Source organism: Nicotiana attenuata, chromosome 2 (genome assembly GCF_001879085.1).
Source record: "Nicotiana attenuata strain UT chromosome 2, NIATTr2, whole genome shotgun sequence".
In the NCBI taxonomy this organism is placed as follows: Eukaryota; Viridiplantae; Streptophyta; class Magnoliopsida; order Solanales; family Solanaceae; genus Nicotiana; species Nicotiana attenuata.
In genome coordinates, this window is record NC_031990.1 from 91,220,857 (window position 1) to 91,232,772 (window position 11,916).

At 36.0% G+C, this 11,916-nt stretch overlaps 1 protein-coding gene across 3 annotated transcripts; it reads left to right on the forward strand.

Moving 5' to 3' along the window:
• LOC109214930 (serine/threonine-protein kinase tricorner-like) lies at window positions 3,377-11,393 on the forward strand. Of its 3 annotated transcripts, none has more exons than XM_019378906.1 (13): window positions 3,377-3,548; window positions 5,131-5,421; window positions 6,339-6,513; window positions 6,981-7,064; window positions 7,148-7,389; window positions 7,841-8,057; window positions 8,541-8,620; window positions 9,118-9,202; window positions 9,381-9,512; window positions 9,621-9,734; window positions 10,204-10,251; window positions 10,522-10,606; window positions 11,324-11,393. In XM_019378906.1, the coding sequence occupies exons 2-13, from the start codon at window positions 5,225-5,227 to the stop codon at window positions 11,335-11,337; spliced, it is 1,473 nt and encodes a 490-aa protein (XP_019234451.1). In that variant the 5' UTR covers window positions 3,377-3,548; window positions 5,131-5,224; the 3' UTR covers window positions 11,338-11,393. The 3 variants fall into 3 exon arrangements, with proteins under 3 accessions (XP_019234451.1, XP_019234459.1, XP_019234468.1); XM_019378914.1 differs by having other exon boundaries at window positions 3,385-3,556; XM_019378923.1 differs by lacking the exon at window positions 3,377-3,548 and adding an exon at window positions 3,687-3,755.

The window sequence follows — 11,916 nt, forward strand, 5'->3', positions numbered from 1 at the left end:
ACATATGTTCAATTATTGTTTTGACACTTGGCATAATAATATGAACTTGTGAACTTTCATGAAAATTTTATGCAATTTGATGCTAAACTCGTAGTTGTAGGTGTTATTTTGGTAATTTGATCGCACGAGCAAGTCTGAATGATATTTTTGGATTTGTGTGCATGTTTGGTTTGGAGCCCCGAAGGCTCGAGTGAGTTTCGGATAGGCTACGGGGTGATTTACACTTAGAAAATCTGCTGTGTTGCTGCTTCTGGTATGCTGATGCTTTGTGCTTCGCGTTCGCGAAGCAACTCTCGCGAACGCGAAGTGCAAGTTGGGCTGGGGAGGGATTTCTTCTACGCGAACGCGAGTCCTTGGTCGCGAACGCGGAGCACTGGGGGGTTAGCGCTTCGCGAACGCGACCGACCTTACGCGAATGCGTAGTGTAATGGAGGTGGGCTGGGGAAATCATCGAGTTGCTCTTCGCGAACGTGGTCCCAGGCCCGCGAATGCGATGGTTAGGGGGGACAGACCATCGCGAACGCGAAGGTTTAGAAATAAAGATACTCCACATAATCGTTTCATGTAGATAGTTTCATTCATATGAGGATTTCTGGAAAATCATACACAATTGTGAAAGTAACGTTAGAAACAGAAAGAGAACTAAGGGTAGTACATAAGTAGTTTTACATGGAAAGTTTCATTGAATTAAAAATTATCGAAAATTTATGATCTATAACAGCAAAGAATATGAAGTATAAAAAACTCATTATGAATACGTTACCTCAAAAGAAGATACTCCACATAAATAGAAATAAGGATACTCCATATAATTGTTTCATGTGGATAGTTTCACGTATTTGAGGATTTCTGGAAATTCATACACAATTGTAAAGTAACGTTAGAAACAGAAAGAGAACTAAGAGTACTATACAAGTAGTTTTACATGAAAAGTTTTATTGAATTGAAAATTACCGAAAATTTATGAACTATAACAACAGAGAAGAGGAAGTATAAAAAAATTAATTATGAATACGTTACCTTCGCATCCTATAAAATCAACTCTATACAATATGGTATTTCAGGCTTGAAACCAACGGAGATTTCTCACATTTGAACCATTCTTTTTTTTTTTTTTTTGATTGAGAACATAGTAAGTATGATCGCAAATAAAGTTGGTTTTGATACAAAAACTCAGGAGCAGTTATAGACTATACGTACGGGGAAGCAAGAGGAGAATCCAGAAAAACAAATATTACATTTGTCTGCTGATTTAAGTGTCTTAAAATCAGGCAGATTCCTTAGCTTCTTCTGCTGCCTCCTCCTCTTGTAGCTTATTTTTGCAAAGTTCTGTATTCTGAGCACAGAAAAAAAAAGGGAATGGAAAAGAAATTAAAAGGAGGAGTTGCATAAAACATTATTTGTAGTTATGGAGATAGTGGATAAATTATGAAGTTAGGTTAGGATACTCACGTTTGGGAAGATGATCGTGGGTTTTGTTTTGTTTTTGTTTTTTTTATTTAAATTATTTCTTCTTGTTTCTTTGTGAATCAAATTCCAAAAGTGAAAGTCAGTTTTTAACGTGGATCAAAGTAGTTTTTTTGTTACTTTGATTTTTCAGGTTTAACAAATATTTTAAAAAAAAAACAGTAAACGTGGGACTCAATATTGATGAAACTGAAATTGGAAGTTTTTAATTTTTTGAACTTGTTTTTTTTTTTTTTTTGATTTGTACCGGGTGTCCGAGTCTCTAAGAGCCCGGCTAATTCCGGGGGTGCACAGGCCCTCGGCAAGGAGTTTCCTGCAAGTGCACCACGGTTAATTCAGGTTTTACCCAGTCCGATGGCCCTCAGAAATTGTTTGCACCCAGTGGGTTTCGAACTTGAGACCTTGAAAGGGAGCAAACCCCAAGGCTCATGTCTATTGCCACCAGGCCCTCAGAAATTGTTTGCACCCAGTGGGTTTCGAACTTGAGACCTTGAAAGGGAGCAAAAACGTGGGACTCGGATGTTGATATAAACTGAATTAGAATTTTAAATTTGGACTTATTTTCTATTTTAAATTATTTTTGTACCTCTAAATTAGTTGGAGATTTGTCCTAAAATTTAACATATGTTCAATTATTATTTTAACACTTGGCATAATAATATGAATTTACTTCTGCTATTCTATATAGATAGATATAAATATTAGGATATAGACAATTGGGCATCGTGCAAAGAAGACAACATGAAAAACAACTGTAATTGTTTAAGGTATTAAAGGCAAATGAATAAAATATTACCTGTCAACTTACACATGATTTGTTGCTCCCATGTACACATCCATGAGACAACAAAAATGGTCAACTTTCATTACTAAATAAGAATTAGATTTGATTGGCATGGAACGACAAAACGTGGAACATATTTCTTTTAATTATCTGATATTAAATTTTATTTACTTGACTAATTCGGATTTGATTAATTTATATAAATATTCCCTTTTTAGATTATTGTTTGGATTTTGTCTATATTCTGAAAAGCCGTACAAATATAGTCCTTGGGAAATTATTAATTATTCCTAAACATTTATTCATATAATTATCAGTTTGCTCACAAAATATTAGACCGTGGTCTAGCGTAGGCAATAACTTACGAATTTTTAGACGGTAGTCAAACGTTTTCTCATAATATCTTCAGTTTGTTCCAACACGATTTTTAAATCCTGGTATAAAAAGTTCATCAGTCGCAAGAGAACTAAAAGGAAGACAATACATTAAACGATTGATACAAAAAGGAATAACTTGCGAAATTTTACCCTGAATTTTCACATAATAAGCCTAGTAAAAATACAAAACATCTCTATCGAAAGATTCTCCATTTCGTGCTTAATTATTGGGGAAATGACTCAGTTCCACGTTCGTGGATTTAATTATCATTATTCACGAATTAATTGGAGTACACGCAAGTTCTAAAACGAGTTTAACTTCAATATGCTGATAATATAAAGTTATTTTATACTATTAAATAAACAAAGCCTGTAACAACATGTAACTACAATCAAACATTCTATAACAACATCCCTATGTAACAATATCTTACTGTAAAAGCCAAACTTTTCCGGAATCAGTTTTCATATTATGTTATAATATATGTTCTATATAACAACATTTCACTATAACATCAAAAAATATTCAGAATAAACGAGTTTGACTGTATATGTAATAAACTTAATCTAGTAATTTAGTAAAGCAAATAACTTACTATATTAAATTAAAATACTATAATAGTTGGTTAAAAAAAAACAATAAAAAGGGAAGCGGAGGAAGCTGATCCAATAGTCAATTCTAACTTGCGAAACTGCCGCTTAACTGTCTCTTCTTCTTCTTTCCCATTTTTTTTTAACTTCCACGTAAAAAACAAAAAACAAAAAAAAAATAGAAAAAAAAAAGTACATAACACAAAGATTTTATTCACCTTCATATCTCTTTCACTATTTATCCATATTCATTATATATATAATTGTACACCCTTTTTATGCAATCTGATTACTGTTAATCTCATCTTCTTCTTCACCAAGATTTTTCAGTAAGTGGGTCTGTATTATTATATTTTGGGTGTTTTTATTTCATATTCTTTTGAATTTGATTTTATTAAAATGACGTGGGCAAGTTTATTATACAATTTATGTTACATGAATTCTTCATTAATTTTGATGTGTGAAATAAATGTTAATATGGGAGTTTGTCAAATTTGCATGTGCTCATAATTTCAAGAAAATCATCAGAAATGAATGTGAGTTTTGCAAGATTCTTTATTTCCTTGTTGGGTTTGTTTTAATTTGAAATAAAGTTTTGATCTTTGAAGAAAATTGCATCATTACTCATGATTGGATTGGATCTGCTACTTTAATAATCATATTTTATACATCTTTATGAGAAAAGACTTAGTGCGCGTTTGGACATAAGAATTGTGAAATTCTGAAAAAAAGGTTAAAAAAAAAAAATCAAGTGAAAATGGTATTTGAAAATTAGAGTTGTGTTTGGACATGAATACAATTTGGAGCTGCATTTGAATTTTTATGAGTGATTTGAAGAGAAAAATTGTTTTTTGGAGTTCGTCAAATTTCCGAAAAAAATTGAAATTCAACTTCAAGTAAATTTGAATTTTCATGGCCAAACACTGACTCCGAAAAAATTGAAATTTTTATGGCCAAACGGGCCCTTATTATTGCTCATTATTCTATTTTTGGTAATATCTTGATTTTGGTGGAAAACCAAACAAAGGGAGCTGTTAGATTTTACCACATTGGTTGATGAAATGAGTTGTCTCCTTGTATGATTTTGAGCAAGCTAAATTTTGAGGTTGAGTTAGACCCAAGGTCCATTTTATTATCGGTAGTAGCAAATGACTTTAATATGTTCTGCATTGAATTGATTCCTATGTGTGTTTTTGGTAATTATGATGGTTCGGAATGAAATCTTAATTTTGGCGGAAAACCAAACAAAAGTTGGATTTAACTACTAAAAGGGCAGCCCGGTGCATAAGGCATCCCGTGTTTGCGCAGGGTCCAGGAAGGGTCACACCCTTGATGTAGGCAGCCTAACCTAATGCAAATATTAGAGACTGCTTCCACGGCTCGAATCCGTGACCTATAGGTCATACGGAGACAACTTTACCGTTGGATTTAACTAATGCCATTGTTAAAAGGAGATGACTTTGGTATTTTCTGCATTGAATTGATTCATATATGTGTTTTTGGTAATTATGTTGGTTCAAAATGAAATCTTGATTGCAGTGGAAAACGAAACAAAACTTGGATTTAACTAGTGTTAATGTCAAAAACAGATTACTTTATTTGTTCCGCGATGAAGTGATTCCTATGTGTGTTTTTGGTAATTATGATGGTTTAAAATTGAAATCTTGATTTTGTTGGAAAACCAAACAAAACGTGGATTTTACTACTGTCATTGTCAAAAGGAGATGACTTTGGTAATATATGTGTTGAATTGATTCCTATTTGTGTTTTTTGGTAATTATGATGTTTAATATTGAAATCTTGATGTTAGTGGAAAACCAAGCGAAACTTGGATTTAACTAGTATTAATGTCAAAAACAGATTAGTTCATTTGTTCTGCATTGAAGTGATGCCTTTATGTTTTGTTAATAGGTTTTCAACTTTCGGTATGAGTTTAAGTCCGATTACAATGTGTATGTGGTTTGAGGATTCTTTATGCTTTGCTTCACGCGCTGAGGATATGTGAATGGATTCAGCAAGAGGTTGGTTCCAAAAATTGGCGTCAACAAAGAAGGATTCAATGGCTAGTGGAAGAGAAGATGGCAAGCCGGCGTCAGCTGAAGAGGCTTCCAATATAACAAAGCAGAGAGTCGCTGCAGCAAAGCAATACATCGAGAAACATTACCGAGAGCAGATGAAAAATTTGCAGGAGAGAAGGGAGCGGTACGACATTGATGCTAGTTTCATTCTTTCCTTGTTACTAGACCTATTAGTTTTTCATGCAACATTACTTTGTTCCTTAGTTTCATTAGAGACATGTTCCTCCATAGATGGAGAGGTTCAATCGGTATGCTGAACTCAGCGGCGGAGCCACATGGATCCAAGGGGTGTTATTGACACCCCTTCGCGGAAAATTACACGGTTTCAATAGCTAATTTTTTTTATGTATATATACTATGTGTTGAATTCCCTTTACTTTTAAATTCTGACACCCCTTAAGTGAAAATCCTAGCTCTGCTACTGGCTGACTATGATTTTAGTAGCAGTAATACCTTCCGTACTTGCTTAATCCTGTGAGCATTTGAGCCGATTAAAGAGAAAAGGAGAACATTTAAAACAACATTTGGCTATTTTGTATACCCAGACCCTCCAAACGGACATTATGCACTTCTTTTCTTTTTTTTTTAGAAAAAAAATGCTTAAGATTGGCGAAGAAGAGTAAGGATGTTGGATCTGGCGCTTGGTGAGACGTTGGAATACTTTCTATTGGCTTAAGCCGTACCTTTGGCATCCCCGTAAAATCATTTTTTGCTTCAGATTTCACCCTTCTTTTTTTGCTTTGTGATGATAATATAATTCCTTTAACAATGCTAGTAAAGTATAGAACATAATTTCTCGTCTCTATGCGGTGTTGTGCGGAACCAATAAAAACAACATATGGAGAAAATGTAGTTCCATATTAACCTGAACTCGTTGTTTTAAAAGTTCTTATTACACGATAGTCATCCCCTTTCCTTTTCGCTCTTTCTTATTTTACTGTTTTGCTTTGTTTAAGAATAATAACTTGATATTTCTGAACTTTTCTGGCATCTATAATGCTTTAAATTCTATCCATTTCCTTTTTCTCTTTTATCTTGCAGGCGAATTTTGCTAGAAAAGAAGTTGGTAGATGCTGATGTCTCCGAGGAAGATCAAAATAACCTACTGAAATTTTTAGAAAAGAAGGAAACTGAATACATGCGACTCCAAAGGCATAAAATGGGAGCTGATGATTTTGAGTTATTAACGATGATTGGAAAGGGTGCTTTTGGAGAGGTAATGTTTCTATCAAAAACAACTATGTTCCTCTTCATTTATTCTGTCACTGGTGCAATTTTCTGTTCTCCACAGCCTTTCTTTTTGCCTTTACTCTGTATTTGGAAGTTAAAATTTCTTATATAAAATAGTATAATTTACGGTTCCTTATTTCTCTATGCTGTGAGAAAATATAGATGATGAATTGCATTTTATTGCTCCTCGGTGGTGAATCGTGTGAATATTTTACGGTATCAGTATCCAGAAATTAGTTTGTAACTGATATTTTATGACAATGTAATCTATATTTGTGGTTTATGGTACTAATTTCCTACAGTTATCTCTATCACTCGAGGTATATTTGTGGTTTACGGTATTAATATTCATAGGTTAACTATGCTGTTAATTTCATAATTTTTAATGGTACTTAAAGCTAGTTCTTTGTCGAAAAAAAGCCAATCGCATGATTGGTTTCTCTGTTATTACAGGTCAGAATCTGTAAGGAGAAAACAACTGGTCAGGTATATGCAATGAAGAAGCTTAAGAAATCAGAAATGCTTCGTAGAGGACAGGTATATATGATTATGGTCATCAAAATGCTACAATTGATTCGACAATTATATTTTTACTGGTCCTTAGCTTTTTCGTATTTTAGGTCGAGCATGTGAAAGCTGAAAGAAATCTTCTCGCGGAGGTTGACAGTGATTGCATCGTCAAACTGTATTATTCTTTCCAAGATGACGACTATCTGTATCTTGTTATGGAATATCTACCTGGTGGAGATATGATGACACTTCTCATGAGGAAGGATATATTAACCGAAGATGAAGCTAGATTTTATGTCGCAGAGACTGTTTTGGCAATTGAATCTATCCATAAACATAACTACATACATAGGTTGTGGCTTGATTTGATACAGCGATGTAGTTTGTTATGATCTTTTTTTATATTGGCTCTGGACTTCTTTAAGTTGTCAAAGGCGCGCTTAAAGTGCGCTTAAGCCCTGAAGTGAGGCACAAAACATGTTGAGCGCTTCGCCTCGCTTAATGGGCGCTTCCTCGTCATCATCAAGGCTCTAAGGCATACTTTTCCTTGCCAATGAGCGTAATCCTGAAGATACGACATTAAACAATTGATATTTCGCTTTATCGTATTTTTTTTCTTTTTCTTTGATTCATGCGTAAATTATTAGTCTTGGACATGTATGACCTCTCTTCATTAAAACCCACATTTTATTTGCGCTTTGCGCTTAAAGCCCCAATGGACCATAGAGGTTTTTTGCGCTTTTCGCCTTTGATAACACAATTAAACACTCTAACTTTGTGCAGCCACCTTTTATTTGTTGCAGAGACATTAAGCCTGATAACCTGCTCCTCGATAGATATGGTCATTTAAAACTATCAGATTTTGGATTATGTAAGCCGTTAGACTGTAGTACCCTGGAAGAGAAGGATTTCTCAGTCGGGGATAGTGCCAATGGAGGTTCCAGGAGTGATAGCCCTCCCGCTCCCAAACGCACTCAGCAAGAGCAGCTAGAACACTGGCAAAAAAATAGGAGGATGCTTGTAAGTTTCTTTACCATGTGGGTATTCCCATTCGTCGTACTTCTTTTCCCGTTTCTTATAATATTTAGGGGACTCTACTTCACTATGTCATTCCCTGGTTGGTAATGAAGATGAAACAATCATTACTACTCCCTCCGTTCCAATTTATGTGACACTCTTTCTTTTTTAGTCAGTCACAAAAAGAATAATACCTTTTTATATTTAGTAACAATTTAACTTTTAAATGCTCATTTTACCCTTAATGAGATGATATATAGCCACACAAATATCTATGACTCATTTCAGACCACAAGTTTCAAAAGTCTTCCTTTCTTTACTTAAACTCCATGCCCAGTCAAACACCGTCATATAAATTGGGACAGAGGGAGTATCATGTACTGTTTAATTGTTGACCTTAGAAGCAACATTCTTTATGTGATTTTATGAGTGTTTATTGATGTTGTTCCCCTTGTTTATTTAATTGTCCGTGTTTGGGAAATCCAGGCCTATTCCACAGTGGGCACACCAGACTATATTGCTCCTGAGGTCCTGCTGAAGAAAGGTTATGGCATGGAATGTGACTGGTTAGTACACTTCTGTATTAAATAATGAGGAGTTGGAATGCACGTTTTTTTGGTTTTCGTAAATTTGGGGAAACATTGACCGTATGTCTTTCAAAGGAGTAGCTCCATTGTGCAATTTCAAGCGGTTCTTTTTAGTGGCAGAGTCAGGATTTTTACCAAGGGGTGTCAAAACATACAAAATTAGATACATCAAAAAGTCGAGGGCAGTCAACGCATAGTAAATATACATAAAATAAAAAAATTATCTAGCAATATAGTATAATTTTCCGGTGAAGGGGTGTCGACTGACACCCCTTGGTTGAATGTGGCTTTGCCACTGGTTCTTTCCCTGCTCAGCGCCACCCCTTCTCTTCTCCCTCGTCCTTTTCTCATTTTCTCTTCCGTTTGTGTTATCTTTTTAAGGGAACTGTCTTAGGGAGGGGTGGATTCTAGTTGATACGCTTTATGTGTTTCTTCTTTCCGCATCCATTTGCTATAAATTTGCTTTTATTCTGCAGGTGGTCGCTCGGTGCTATTATGTACGAAATGCTTGTCGGTTATCCGCCTTTCTATTCTGATGATCCCATGTCAACTTGTAGGAAGGTGATCAATTATGACTACCTGTATATGTTCTTTTTGTTTCTTTTTTTTTTCTTTTCGGCTTTCTGGATGCCTTAATATATTCTATTGATTCGTCAAACAGTTTCTCCTTTCACAAAATACTAGATGAAAGCTCCCATGGAATTTTATCATCTCAGGAAATTTCCTTTTGTCCTTGCAGATAGTAAACTGGAAAAATCATTTAAAATTTCCTGAAGAAGCAAAGTTATCTCCAGAAGCGAAAGATATTATAAGCAAACTTCTTTGTAATGTCACCGAGAGACTTGGTTCCAACGGCGCAGATGAAATAAAGGTGTTGTATGGTGTGTCCTACGCTATGTCCTGTAGCCGGTTTAGGGATTAACTGCAACCGTAACCTGGTGATTTCTTTTTTTTCTCCTCTATTTTCTTTTCATCTCAGGTCCACTCGTGGTTTAAAGGGATAGATTGGGATAGAATCTATCAAATGGAAGCTGCCTTCATTCCTGAAGTCAATGATGAGTTGGACACCCAAAATTTTGAGAAGTTTGAGGAGGTATCTCCGTCCCTGTCCCCTTTTTCTTTTAAAAATTGATAACCGGGAAATCCGCGGTGGCCAGTGGCACATCGTTTGGAACTCAGTGGATGATCCACTTAAATACCAGGCATTTGTTGTAGTTTCAAACCCGTTGCATGCGCCTAACCCGCACATCATACGCTGCGCTCTTACGACTAGACCAAAGCCCCAATGAAATGTCCCTTGTTTTTATTTGGTTTTCGTGCCGGGTGTCCGATACTCGCATTGGGGCCAAGACTAAATCCAGCTTCAAGTCCCACATTGGGATAAAGCACTCCCCAACAAAAGCGACTCTATACACGGGGCTCGAACCCGAGACATCTGGTAAAGGATGAATGAGTACTTACCACTCCGCCACAACCTTTGTTGGTTGGAATATCCCTTTTCTCTTAATTTACTATTTTTAAATATTTTACTAGCTTTTGAAATCTTTTCGTTGGCTCTGCAGTCTGAATCTCATTCTCAGAGTGGATCAAGATCTGGTCCTTGGAGAAAGGTATTCACTCTCATAATCATGTGGGCATGTAGTTTGATTCTACATTCACTTACCTCGTAGCAATATCGGTAATTTTTGACATGTACACAACATGTTACATCGGGCACAATGATGAACATGACATTGTTTAAAATAAGTGTTTGTCATAACCATGCATACATACATAATTGCTTCGTTTTTTCCTATTGTTGTTCCTTTCATACTTTGTATAATTTTGGTTTCCGCAGTTTCTTGTATGACCTATCTATCTTATTCTTACCATGCATGCAGATGCTCTCGTCTAAGGACATCAACTTTGTCGGATACACGTACAAAAATTTCAAAGTAGTGAATGATTATCAAGTTCCTGGAATGGGTACTTTCCCTATCTGTCCCTCTCTGTACGCATTTTCAATCGGCCATACTACTCTTACAAAAGCGGAGAAATATCAATCTTAATGTCCCAATATTTAAATAGTCCAACCTCATTTATTAATTTCCTCTTGTAGCTAGTTTCTGCTTTTATTCTTTCTTTTGCCAGTACCTACCAGCCAAGCCTAAAGTACGTAGATTAAAGCTGAAGTCTTTGGGTACTAAAACATTGAGGGATTTAGTGTTCTTTGTTTCAAAATGAGGCTAGTTTTTTGAACATAAATTATGTCCGTAGCGGTTGTTCTTCATTCAATGACGCCATATTTTTGCAATAAATGGATATATCTGAGATTCCTCAAATGTCTCGGACATCACGAGCAGAAAGGACACAATTGGTTGCCTTACTTCTGTCTTCTTTTATTTCTTTTTCGGGCGTTGTGTACGTTAATCTCTAGATGTTGACATGTTTACTACTATATCCCTTTATCCATGATTCTTCTGTCTATCTATAACCGCATGCATTGCACGGGGGATGTGAAAAAGTAGGCCATTATCTCGGCAATAATGAGCCAAGCTAGTATTGCGGGTGAATCCCCCAGTTAAGTAGTCATGCATTACGATCGGAACGCCCAATTCTCTAGCAAATACAGCTCTTTTGATCATTTCTTCGCATGTATTTGCAGTAGCATAAAGTAATGCCCTTTTATTTCACCTGTTTCAGCCTGTGCTTTATAAATTGCTTCGGCTCAAAATAAGAAACGATCTCTCCAACACATAAATGGTTGTGAGTTCACGTTCTCATCATCTTTGGTAAAATCAAGTCCACCGCGAAGACATTCATAAACAGCTCTACCGTAGTTTTTAGCAGATAACCCCAATTTAGGTTTAATAGTACATCCCAACAGGGGACGACCATACTTGTTCAATTTATCTCTTTCAACTTGGATCCCATGAGGCGGACCTTGGAAAGTTTTAACATAAGCAGGAGGGATTCGCAGATCTTCCAGACGTAGAGCGCGCAGGGCTTTAGAACCCAAATACGTTACCTACAATGGAAGTAAACATGTTGGTAACAGAACCTTCTTCAAAAAGGTCTAAAGGGTAAGCTACATAAGCAATATATTGATCTTTTTCTCCAACAACACGCTCGATGCGGTAGCATCGCCCTTTGTAACGATCAAGGCTGGTAAGTCCATCGGTCCATACAGTTGTCCATGTACCAGTAGAAGATTCGGCAGCTACCGCGGCCCCTGCTTCTTCAGGTGGAACTCCAGGTTGAGGAGTTACTCGGAATGCTGCCAATATATCAGTATC